General features: G+C 48.4%; 2 protein-coding genes across 4 annotated transcripts in view; both read left to right on the forward strand.

The window, feature by feature from the left end:
• LOC105419849 (uncharacterized) overlaps window positions 1-3,743 on the forward strand; it is a 37,545-nt gene extending 33,802 nt beyond the window's left edge. For both annotated transcript variants that reach the window (XM_029833052.1, XM_029833053.1), the window contains exon 20: window positions 2,970-3,743. In XM_029833052.1, the coding sequence (XP_029688912.1) occupies window positions 2,970-3,031 (62 nt within the window). In that variant the 3' untranslated portion in view covers window positions 3,032-3,743. The remainder of the gene's footprint in view (window positions 1-2,969) is intronic.
• Window positions 3,744-8,632: 4,889 nt separating this feature from the next.
• Window positions 8,633-13,060, forward strand: part of LOC105418188 (uncharacterized) — a 48,407-nt gene continuing 43,979 nt past the window's right edge. For both annotated transcript variants that reach the window (XM_029833062.1, XM_029833063.1), the window contains exon 1: window positions 8,633-8,796. In XM_029833062.1, the coding sequence (XP_029688922.1) occupies window positions 8,766-8,796 (31 nt within the window). In that variant the 5' untranslated portion in view covers window positions 8,633-8,765. The remainder of the gene's footprint in view (window positions 8,797-13,060) is intronic.

Consider the following 13,060-nt stretch of genomic DNA (forward strand, 5'->3'; position numbering starts at 1 on the left):
GGCATCCAACGGCTCGACAACAAGAGCAGCCCGTGCAGCACAGTCTCCTTTTAAGGGGAACGCCACAGCTGCAACTGCCCCAACTATTAAGGTGATGGGCAGCGCGTGAACTCCATGCTGCCACACTCAAAAATATAAAGAGTTACGACTACGAACATGCTGCAAAAAAAATTAAAAATGATGCTTTTCCACAGACGGACTCGGCCACGTGTAGTTATGTGGGCGGGGTCAAGCTCATAGTATCAGCCGGCGCACGCTGGTCTGGGGGGTTACACGCCTGATCCCGGTGCTGCCTGTGGTGTGAAGATGGATCTGCACATCCGGATTCTACTGTTTAGTGAGTGTTCTTATTCATTTCATAGAAAAACTTCTAACGTGTTTGTAAATGTTCTTTACGACTCTGTTGCATCAGCTCGTGTATATTAACAGGTAGTTTACAAAAGAGATCGTTCCCATCAGATGTATCATCAGATGGGCCATTACAGGCAGGTAGTGAAGGAATTCATGTTTGATCGAAGAAGATATTGTTGATAATGTGCCCTCCATTCCGAGGAGGACACGGTTACATATTTGTGCACCGATTCCGTTATTTTCCAATCGAATGTCGGACTTATACAATGGGACCGGTCGCTAAACTCCGCGGCAGCGTATTTGTGCCTTTCGTGTCCTGAAATTTCTTTCGTAACAAGAGGAAATATTTTCCCGTTTTCTGAGATAAAACAGACGCTTATGTTCTGTCCGAGTCAAGGTCAGGGTCCGTGAACACAGCATGTGATGTTCGTAGTGGGCTGGACTGATTGACACGGACGAAAAATTGATGCATCATGCTGACTGTCAAGAAAAGGAAGGTGGATGCAGAATGCCGTGTATTCCAGGAGAAATGGACAAGTGATTATTTCTTTGTTGAAGTAAAGGGCAAGCCAGTGTGCCTAGTTTGTGGCGAGGCGCTGGCAGTGATGAAAAAGGCAAATCTCGAGCGCCATTACAGCTGGAAACACGCTAAACTCGACGGGTTGAAAGGACAGATGAGTTTGGATAAAATTAACGCTCTGCGCCGGAGTTTGGAGGCTCAACAAGCAGCTTTCACACGACCGTGTACCGACAGAGAGAATATTACGCGTGCAAGGTTTGTGGTGAGTGAATTAACAGCAACGAAGCTGAAACCTCACGCCGAAGGAGAGTTCGTGAACGCACCTCGAAGCATCGCTGAGGCGCTCGCGCCGGAAAAGCAAAATTGTTTCAAAGCGTGAATTTTTTTTCGTGAATAACTATTGAACTAAGACATATATTGTTATGATTCCAGTGGTTAACGGTATGTTTTTATGGTCAAGGAATCTAAATATGTAGTCAAAGTATATGTGGGACTAATATTTATGGTGGAAATCACAATATGCCAGGAATTGTTGCGCTTGGCGGAGGTCTGCGCTCTCCGAGTGCTTTCTAGTTGTTATTATTATTGTCTTTATCTTTCTTTTCATTTATTTTCTTGATTATCTTGTTGTATTGCAGTTTTTGTGAGTAGAGGCCTCGAACAGGCCCTTACGGGTCTCTTGTCTCAACTCTGCACCTCTTTTTTTTATTGTTTTGTATGATCAAGTAAACAGATTTTACTTGTTTGTCATTTTATTCTATTTTTTGTTGGTGATTTTATATGCATGTGTGCTAAATAAATAATTCAAACTCAAATGCAGCAATCATGAGACTTAGTAACAGTGGTTATATCCCTAGGCTTGTGTTCATAATAGTATGGCCCTCGGAGGACTTTATAAAAATTGAAATGGCCCTCGATATGAAAAAGGTTCCCCACCCCTGGTTTAAAACAAGTATACTTTAGTATACTGCGGGTCGATTTGGGGGTTGAAAATGATCCCTCCTCTTTTTGACTTTTTGATTTTGACTAAATTCTGGATGTGCTGTGTCGTATCGCGACATTAATCTGGGCAGATTGAAATTGCTTCTTGTTTATGGGCTTTTCCCTGCAGCAGCCGTCACTGTGGCACCCAGCTGTGCGCTGCAAATGACGTTCAGCCAGAAGGGCGACCTGTTCTTCTACACCATCTCAGACGGACCTGCAGGTGCAGACTGTGATTACAGCTACAATGCAACCGTGAGTACCACATCAGCACTCACCTGTCTCGGGGAATCCAATGTTACTGTTGGTATTTTAAGAATATCAGGCTGTTTTTGGCTGTGTGATGGACTAATTTATGGATTCAGAACCACGTGATTGCAAACAACTATGACAAGGAACCTTCGCTGGTGTTGAACAGCAGCCTTGATGGTCTCGTCGCCTTAAAGTGCATAAAACACCTTTTCTTTAAAGCCACATGTGACAAGGTATTATACACTTGTAATATCTGGAAAATGTTCCAAAGGAATGCATTTTGCAACTGTCTGAGATGTGTAACTTTCTCATTATTGTCGGATCAGGTCCCCTGATGAAACATTAAAAATCTCACTTTGTCTGTTTCCACAGTGGGAACATTACAGTGCTAACGTTACAGGTGAGGCCCAAGTCCTAACATAGTCATCTTTACCTGCAGTTTGTCAGTAATATATGAAAATTACCTTTTTACAGTTGCCTGTGAGGACCTTCGCAGCAACGAAGATGCAGCAAAAAGAATAAACCCCGTGACTAAAGGCAACATGCATAATAGTTCAGGTATGCCCCCATCTGTCACAAACGGTGGGTGTATTTAAATCCACATTGTATTTACAATATTATTAGAATTGCTGGTGATTGTGTAATATTAAAATTACCAGTGATTGTGTATCATGTGTTGATAGGGAGTTCAGACCAGACTGTCCTGGTTGTGGTCCTGGTGGTCCTGGTTGTCCTGGTTGTGGTCCTGGTGATGTGGTGCAAATGCAAGAAAAAATATGGTACGAATGGTGGCAAAAGCAGTAAGTAGTGGCATATTGTCCTGGCCCGTTCAGTTTTAAAATAACCTTTATGCCATTTGAAACAGAGGCGTGCTGTGGAAAGATCTTCAAGTTTTTGCGGGCCGGGCCAAGAACTGACCCGTACTGAAACACTCATGCTGGAACCACCAGCAGCAGCTGTCTAAAACCCCCCCAAAGTGGATACATGCTAAATGGAGATTCTGCTGTTTTCTGCTGCCTTCCACTATTTCCAGCCATCACTGTATCTGCTTTAATGCTGTTAAACCTTTTTAAGCACTTTTTTAACTTGAGAACTTATTATTGCATTTAAGCTCAGCTGACGTAAATTCTGCTTTTAGACTCTATAAGATTGTATGAGAACAAAAATGACAATCTTATTTTCATTGTAATGCAAAAATCTATTTTTGCACCCAGATTTCAACCATTTATAAAAGAATCATTTTTTAATTGAGGGAAGTTGAAAAGAAAAAACAAAGTTTTACACTTATCGTCAGTGCCTCTGATCACTTTTCCTCTGAGACTTTTGTGTGACACTTTCGCAACATTGAATCACAATGATCGGCTTCACCATTTTTATCGCTCCTGTACCTGAGAGGATGCAAACGGCTTCTTTAAATGACCCCCAGGACGTTGAGGCAACATGAAGGCATTTTCCAATCCGATCTCACTGTGATTCTTTGGTTGGAAAAAACAAAAACACGATGAGAAGTTCAGAGGTTGGGTGTTTACAGTCGGCACTCCTGTGTTAAATTATATTGTCTACCAGGTTCCCAGTGTTATTTTAACTTTTATGTATGGATTTAAGATCAAGTAATTTCCATAAATATCCATCAAAGCCAGACTGGATGTGTGTGTGTTGTTCTTTAAATTGTCAACTCCATCAGGCTGCGTGTCTAATACAGATGAATGAGCCAAAATGTTGTGGTGTGGCAGGACGAGGAACGACTCGGACAGAGCAGGTGGTTTAGACGTCTTTATTCTGCAACCAGCAGACCAACTCTGAATGGCGCGTTGAACAATGCATCCAATCAAGGGCTAACCACGCCCATCACCCCATGCATCACCTGGGTGTGAGATACACCCAAATGTGTCCGCCACACAGCCCCCCCCCCGAACACCCAGAAGGGAGAAGAACAGCAGAAAGAGGGAAAGGAAAAAATAACAATTTTACATTTCAGTCCCTGACAGGGGGTTTAATCAGCCTGCCATAACGCCCCTCTTCTGGGAACGCAGATGAGTCGCAGGCAGGAGAAACAAAGTCCACAGCAGGCTGTAAATTAGAACAAAGATCATCAGACGGGACATTCCGGACCTTGGGAGGACGGCCCCGACGGGGGACCTGAGCCGGCAACACATCCTGCCCAACCAGCAAATGCGCCGGCTTCAGCCTATCCAACGTGACCCGCTCCGACCGACCACCCATATCGAGCACGAAACTCTTCGCCCCCGTCTCGAGCACCCGGAATGGGCCGTCGTACGGAGGGCGAAGGGGTGACCGGTGGGCGTCATGTCGTACAAAAACAAAACGAGCTGTTGCTAAGTCCGTCGGTACAAACGACCGCGGGAAACAGTGGAGCACAGGGGATGGAACCAGAGCAGGCCCAGCCGAAAAGTAACTTCCGGCAGGAAAGTTACAAGGAGGCGCACTCTCTGGCAGAAATTCCCCTGGAACACGAAGCGGTTGTCCCAAGACCAATTCCGCAGGCGAAGCATCCAAATCCTCTTTAGGAGCTGAACGCAAACCAAGCATCACCCAAGGTAAACGATCCACCCAGCTGTCATCCGAAAGCGCGGCACGCAATGCTGCCTTGAGTGAACGGTGAAAGCGTTCACAAAGCCCGTTAGCCTGAGGATGGTACGCAGTGGTACGGTAAACCTGTGTGCCCAAGGACCTAGCCATAGATGACCAGAGTTCCGAGACAAACTGAGGTCCCCTGTCAGAAGTAATGTCGGAAAGGGAGCCAAAACGTGCGACCCAAGCCGAAAGAAATGCTCTAGCGACGTCTGCCGATGTCGTGGAGGAAAGAGGGACCACCTCCGGCCACCTGGTGGTGCGATCCACCATAGTGAGCAGATGAGTGTACCCGTGGGATGGCGGTAAGGGTCCCACCAGGTCCACATGCACGTGGTCAAACCGTCTGGCTGGAATCGCGAATGGTTCAAGGGGTGCCTTGGTGTGCTGGTGAACCTTAGCACGCTGACATGCCACACAGGCTGCTGCCCATTCTCTGACCTCCTTGCGAAGGCCAGGCCAGACAAACTTGGCACTCACCAGTTTCACCGATGCGCGGACCCCCGGGTGTGAGAGGGAATGGACCATATCAAAGAACCTGCGGCGCCAGGCCACCGGGACCACAGGTCGGGGACGACCGGTGTAAACGTCACAAAGGAGGGTAGGACCGCCATCCTGTACTACAGCTTTCTCCAGCTTCAAGCCTGTACCGGTGGACTCAAGAGCCCCATTCTCCGGGTCCCCCGACTGGTCAGCCGCCATGGCAGAGAAATCCAGCCCTAAGTGCACAGGACAAATCAACACCCACGACAGACAATTGGCCACCGGGTTAGCTTTTCCAGCCACGTGCCGAACGTCAGTCGTGAACTCCGACACTGCCGCCAGATGACGCTGCTGACGCGCAGACCAAGGCTCCGACACCTTTGACATAGCGAATGTCAGAGGTTTGTGGTCGACATAAGCCGTGAAAGACCGGCCCTCGAGCAGAAAACGAAAATGACGCGTAGCCAGGTACAATGCAAGTAACTCCCGGTCAAAAACGCTGTACTTCCGCTCATTGTCCCGTAGCTTGCGACTGAAAAATGCAAGGGGCTGCCATGCACCACCCACACTCTGTTCGACCACTGCCCCGACAGCCACATCTGAGGCGTCAGTCGTCAAAGCGATGTCCGCCCGAGGTGCCGGATGGGCCAACAGTGTGGCATTGGCTAAGGCAGACTTGGCCCCCTCAAACGCCTGGACCCGCTCGGTAGTCCAGTCGACCTGATCAGTAGCCCTCTTCATCCGTAGGGCCTCATACAGTGGCTGCAGGAGGTGGGCTGCCCTGGGGAGAAAACGGTTATAAAAATTCACCATCCCCAAGAATTCCTGCAGAGCCTTAACGGAGACCGGACGAGGAAATTCCGCCACCACTTGCACCTTAGATGGCAATGGAACTGCACCATCAGAAGAAATGCGGTGGCCCAAGAAATCAATCACCGGCAGACCAAACTGGCATTTCGCTGGGTTTACGATCAGGCCATGATCTGCCAGTCGCTGAAAAACCTGCCCAAGGTGGGTCAGGTGCTCATCTGCCGAAGGACTTGCTACCAATATGTCGTCCAAGTAGACGAACACAAAGGTGGGGTCACGCAATACCGAGTCCATTAGCCTTCTGAAATGTCTGTGCTGCCCCCTTCAGGCCAAAGGGCATGCGCAAGAACTCGAAAAGCCCAAACGGGGTAATCACGGCAGTCTTGGGCACATCCTCGGCACGCACCGGAACCTGATGATAGCCCCGCACCAAGTCTACCTTGGAGAAAATGGTAGTGCCTGCCAAGCGAACGGAAAAATCCTGTATGTGCGGAATGGGGTAACAGTCATGGGCTGTGATGTTGTTAAGACGACGAAAATCGCCACAGGGCCGCCAAGTGCCATCTGCCTTGGGCACCATATTGAGCGGAGAGGCCAATGGGCTGTTAGAGCGCCGCACAATCCCTAAACGCTCCATTGTGGCGAATTCCTCCCTAGCCGTCGCCAACTTCACAGCATCGAGTCGCCGAGCGTGTGCAAAAACGGGCGGACCCACGGTGGGAATGAAGTGCTCCACCCCGTGCTTCGTGACGGCCGTGGAAAACGCAGGCGTAGTAAGCGACCAGCAACCGCTGAAGAACATTGCCCGCCGCAGCAAAACTGGCATGTGCCAGCGGCCCAGGTCCCCCCGTCAGACATGGAAAGGTGGCAAAAGACACAGCATCGATTAGACGTCGGTTAGCAACATCCACTAGCAGACCATGAGAACACAGAAAATCTGCGCCTATGATGGGAACAGTAATGGAGGCTAACACAAAGTCCCATGTGAACCTGCGTCCAGAAAAACAAACAGTCACCGACCTGGTACCAAATGTCTCAATAGAGGAACCATTAGCAGCAGTCAGTTGGAGGCCTGCGCCCGAGGATGACAGGTCTGCTGCCTGGCTCTTCTGGGAACCAGAATCCACCAGGAACCGCCGGCCTGACAGGGAGTCTTTGACGAACAGCAGCTCCTCCTGTTCACCAGCGCCCACAGCTGCTACTGAGCGCTGGCCCTGGCGTTTCCCTGCGTCTCGAACGCACATGGAGGAACGCAGCGCCGGGCCTTGTGGCCAAAACGCTGGTGGAAGAAACACAGGTCACTCTTCCTCCTCCGGGAGGAAACTCCAGCAACCATCGCCTGGTCTGTGTCCTCTGGTACCAGCAGCCGGGAATCCGCCAACACGCTCTGCACGGAGGTCCTCCTCGCAGTCAGCAGCACACGATCCGCTTCCTCAGCCAAACCACGGAAATCACCAGCCGCCAAACTCGGGGAGTTCGCCAAGGCCGCCCGGACCGGATGTGGAAGTTGGCGCAGGAAAATGTGCGGGAAAAGGAACCCGCCTTCGTCTGAGCCCAGCAATGACAGCATGCTGTCCATAAGGTCCACCGCTGAACCATCGCCCAAACCCGCCAGGGAAAGCAGTTTGTCCGCCTTTTCCGCGGCGGACTGGCTGTACCTCCGGAGCAGGAGGTCTTTGATCGATGCGTACTTTCCGCGCGGTGGCGGGTCCCGCAGCAGTTGCATGACGCGGCGAGTGGCTTGCTGGTCCAGAGCCGCGACCACCAAATAATATTTGGAGTCGTCCTCGGTGACTCCTCGCAGGTGGAAAAGCGTTTCGACATGCTGGAACCACGGGGCCGGATCGCTCTGCCAGAAGTCGGGCAGCTTCACGGACGCGATGACGCTGGCTGGCTGCGTGTGTCGGGGCGACATTGCGGAAGAGGAGATACCATCGTCTGCTGCCTCAAACATGTTCAAAACGGGGTCACCAATGTGGCAGGACGAGGAACGACTCGGACAGAGCAGGTGGTTCAGACGTCTTTATTCTGCAACCAGCAGACCAACTCTGAATGGCGCGTTGAACAGTGCATCCAATCAAGGGCTAACCACGCCCATCACCCCATGCATCACCTGGGTGTGAGATACACCCAAATGTGTCCGCCACAGTGGTTTCACTATTTTACTGTTGACAGCACAACTAGAAAACACAGAGGTACGTTTTGTCCTTTACAAAATGTTGGAACCAAAAGGTTTGCCTTGTACTTGGTGGTTGAAGTGAACTCCAAACATCTGTCAAATCTCTGCTCATCGAATTTAAATCTATTTGCTGTCGCCAGAGGGCGCGGTTTCCTATTTAAGGCTGATCGTTTGTCTATAAACTCATCTTAAAGTTTCAGAACAGCTTAAAATTTTATTTATCTGAACATATTAAGGTGAGTTTGCGTACATAAAGGGGTATCATGATCATCTGGGGGGTTATTAAAATGAAAACAGATTTTACCACAGGTATGGAGCCACTTATCAGAAAACAACTTCAATCTGGGTTTATTAAAACAGTCAGGCAGCTAAAATGACCACTTACAATACTTTACTAAATATATTCCTTGTCAAAAATATAAAGAGTTACGACTACGAACATGCTGCAAAAAAATAAATAATTAAAATTGCCTTGGCAGAGAATTTACCCCAGACGGAAGTGTAGTTATGTGGGCGGAGTCAAGCTCATAGTATCAGCCGGCGCACGCTGGTCTGGGGGGTTACACGCCTGATCCCGGTGCTGCCTGTGGTGTGAAGATGGCTCTGCACATCCGGATTCTACTGTTTAGTGAGTGTTCTTATTCATTTCATAGAAAAACTTCTAACGTGTTTGTAAATGTTCTTTACGACGCTGTTGCATCAGCTCGTGTATATTAGCAGGTAGTTTACAAAAGAGATCGGTCCCATCAGATGGGCCGTTACAGGCAGGTAGTGAAGGAATTCATGTTTGATCGAAGAAGATATTGTTGAGAATGTGCCCCCCCCCCCTACTAGTCTGCAGACTAGGGGACATAAATGACTGCTTTTACCACCGGACTCACACAATAACTTTAGAATTCTCTAATAGCATTTCAACGATTCTGCACACACTGAATATTATATATTCTGATATGTATATTAAGATTAAGATTAACTTTATTCATCCCCGTGGGGAAATTGAATTATAGTAGCAGCGTATGCAGAGTAAAGAGACAGAAAAATAAATAAATACAGATAAGATTAGAATGTTATAAGCATATATACAGCATATATTATAAGCATATATATATATATATATAATATATACATAATATAATATATACATATTATAGGCATTATAAGCATATATACATAAATATAGAATAAATTAGAAATAAAATTACAACACGAACATTATACAGTTATTGTTATTGGCTGGGTTAGGATGAGTTATATAGTTTAATGACGGACGGCAGGAATGACTTCCTGTACCGTTCCTTAGAGCAGCGAGGCTGCAGGAGTCTGTTGCTGAAGCTGCTCCTCAGTTTGTCCACTGTGTTATGGAGGGGGGGGGGGGGACTGTCCATGATTGTCCGCAGTTTCAGCACCATCCTGTCCCTCACCACCTCGTCCAAGTTATCAAGTCTACAGCCAACAACAGACCTGCCTTTTTGTTGAGTCTGTTGGCATCCTTTGCTTTAATGCCTGCACCCCAGCACACTACAGCAAAGAAGATGGTGCTAGCCAGGAGAGACTGGTAGAACATGTGGAGCATCCTGCTGCAAACACTGAAGGACCTGAGTCTCCTGAGGAAACAGAGTCTGCTCATGGCCTTCTTGTAGACAGCATCGGTGTTTGTGGACCACTCCAGTTTATTGTCCAGCTGGACACCCAGGAACCTGTAAGATGGGACTATTTCCACATCTTTCCCACTAATGCAGACTGGGGAGGGTGGGGACTTGCTTTTTCTGAAGTCCACCACCATCTCCTTCGTCTTGATCACGTTGATCTGCAGAAGGTTCTCCCTGCTCCACCTGACAAAACTCTCCACAAGGTCCCTGTATTCATCCTCCTGTCCATTCTCCACACACCCGACTATGACTGTGTCATCCGAGTACTTCTGGAGATGACATGTCTCAGAGTGGTACTGGAAGTCAGCTGTGTAGGTGGTGAACAGGAATGGGGAGAGCACAGTTCCTTGAGGAGCTCCTGTGTTGCTCATCAGGGGGTCGGACACACAGCTCCGCAGTCTCACAAACTGTGGCCGACTTGTCAGGTAGTCCTCGATCCAAGAAACAAGGGAAGCATCCATCTGCATGTTCTCCAACTTCGCCCTCAGCAGTCTTGGCTGGATGGTGTTGAAGGCAGAAGAGAAGTGAAAGAACATGACCTGCACTGTGGTGTTTAGTCTGTCCAGGGAGGAGTAAGCCCTCTGCAGCAGGTATATCACTGCGTCATCAACCCCCACCTTGGGCTGATAGGCAAACTGCAGAGGGTCCTGACGTGAAGGATAGTCCTGTCGGGGGGATGAGTGACATGTTGGGTGACATGTTGGTATCTATGTAGGGTGTCAGGGGAGGGGGAAGAAGTTGGCAGAGGTGTTAGGGGCTCTGGGAGGTGTGAAGGGGACCCATTGTTATCCAGAGGAATATTGGGACCGCTGGGAGAGGGAGAGCTAGAACCAAACCTGTTGAAAAACTGGTTCAACTCATTAGCTTGGTCCACGTTCCCATCAGCTGAGCGTATTCCTTTCTTCTGGAAGCCAGTGATCGTCCTCATCCCACTCCAAACATCCCTGGTCTGGTTCCTCTCCAGTCTCTCCTCCAGCTTCTTCCTGTAGGCGTCCTTGCTCTCCTTCAGACTGCGTTTCAGTTCCTTCTGTACTCTCCTGAGCTCAGCTGGGTCCCCAGCAGTGAAGGCCCTCTTCTTCTTGTTCAAAAGGGCCTTCAGGTCACTTGTCACCCATGGTTTGTTGTTTGGGTAACAGCGTACCTTCTTGGTGGGGGCGGAGTTCTCAGTGCAGAACTTGATGTAGTCGGAAACACAGTCTGTCAGTCCATCCAGGTCCTCAGCATGTGGTTCACAGAGAGCAGACCAGTTGGTCTCCAGGGCATCCCGCAGACAGTCCATAGCACCATCAGACCATTTCATAACAGTCCTCACAGTGACTGGTTGCTGCTGAACCACAGGTGTGTATGATGGGGAGAGCAGCACGAGATTATGATCAGACTTGCCTAGTGGAGGGAGGTGTATGCACTGGTGACATTAGCATACAGTAGATCCAAAGTCTTCCTGTCTCTCGTGCTGCACTGGACATACTGGTGGAATGTAGGGAGAGTGGACTTAAGGGAGGCATGATTGAAGTCACCTGTGATGAGGATAAAGGCTCCGGGATGTTTAGTCTGCAGGTCAGCTGTGAAAGAGTGAATGACGTCACAGGCCGTGTTCGCTTTACCGGTCGGAGGAATATAAACGGTGATGGCGATGACGTTAGTAAACTCCCGTGGCAAATAGTATGGACGGAGTCCGATAGCAATAAGTTCCACATCGGGACTGCACACGCGCTCCTTGATGTGAATATGCTCCGGGTTGCACCACCTGTTGCTAACGAACACGGCCAGTCCCCCTCCTTTCTTCTTACCGGCCGCGGTGGTGTCTCGGTCCGCTCGCACAGTGGTGAAGCCAGCGATCGTCACATTAGAGTCCGGTATCAGTCCATGGAGCCATGTCTCCGTGAAACACATGATACTGGCCTCTCTGGACTCCCGCTGGGTCCGTGTGAGCGCCTCCAGCTCGTCCATCTTATTCGCCAGGGACCCAACATTCCCCGTTATGACCGCGGGGACGCAGGGTTTAAAACGTCGCCTCTTCATCCTCTGTCTAACTCCAGCCTTAGTCCCTCGTTGTTTCCTCCTCACCTCCTTAGGGATTTGGGGCTTCTCTCCAACCACAAAGGATGGTGGTCTTAGAGCCATCAGCTGGTCGCGTGTATAGACAATACCGCTCCGCTTCTCGGCGCAGCTGATGGGGGCCGCGAATAACCCAAGCACCGCAAAACAGAGAAAAAAGTATTCGAGCCTCCAGAACATGGTGTCTGAATACTCCAGTTGAAAATGGAAAGAAAGAAAGAAAATCCAAATAGAAAAGAATGTAAACAAGTATAGAAAACACTACGAAAGTTTAAAGAAGAACAATTAAGTTTAGGGAGCTGCTACTACTGGCTGCCGCCTGAGACAGCGCCATTTTGCAAATTGTATACACTCTCTGTACTATATAGAGGTAGTGTATACAAAAGGCTGATTATCCATTTATCTTGGATTATTATAGATAGATAGATAGATAGATAGATAGATAGATAGATAGATAGATAGATAGATAGATAGATAGATAGATAGATAGATAGATAGATAGATAGATAGATAGATAGATAGATATGGGCAGATTGAAATTGCTTCTTGTTTATGGGCTTTTCCCTGCAGCAGCCGTCACTGTGGCACTCAGCTGTGCGCTGCAAATGACGTCCAGCCAGGAGGGCGGCCTGTTCTTCTACACCATCTCAGACAGACCTGCAGGTGCAGACTGTGATTACAGCTACTACAATGCAACCGTGAGTAACACATCAGCACTCACCTGTCTCGGGGAATCCAATGTTGCTGTTGGTATTTTAAGAATATCAGGCTGTTTTTGGCTGTGTGATGGACTAATTTATGGATTCAGAACCACGTGATTGCAAACAACTATGACAAGGAACCTTCGCTGGTGAGGAACAGCAGCCTTGATGGTCTCGTCACCTTAAAGTGCATAGAACACCTCTTCTTTGAAGCCACATGTGACAAGGTATTATACACTTGTAATATCTGGAAAATGTTCCAAAGGAATTAGAGGTAAGATCTTAAGACCGAGCCCGAGCCCGAGTCCGAGCCCGACCCAACCCGAAATTCGGGTCGGGCTTAAAATGCGTAAAATGTCAATCATTACGTTCGGGTCGGGTCGGGCCGGGCTTCTCTCTCGCTGACTTTTTTTTAATAAATATTTGTTTATAAAAATATACACTAAAACGTTGAAACAAAACTATATAAATAACAATTTCATAT

The sequence above is a fragment of the Takifugu rubripes genome, chromosome 2 (genome assembly GCF_901000725.2).
Source record: "Takifugu rubripes chromosome 2, fTakRub1.2, whole genome shotgun sequence".
Classification (NCBI taxonomy): Eukaryota; Metazoa; Chordata; class Actinopteri; order Tetraodontiformes; family Tetraodontidae; genus Takifugu; species Takifugu rubripes.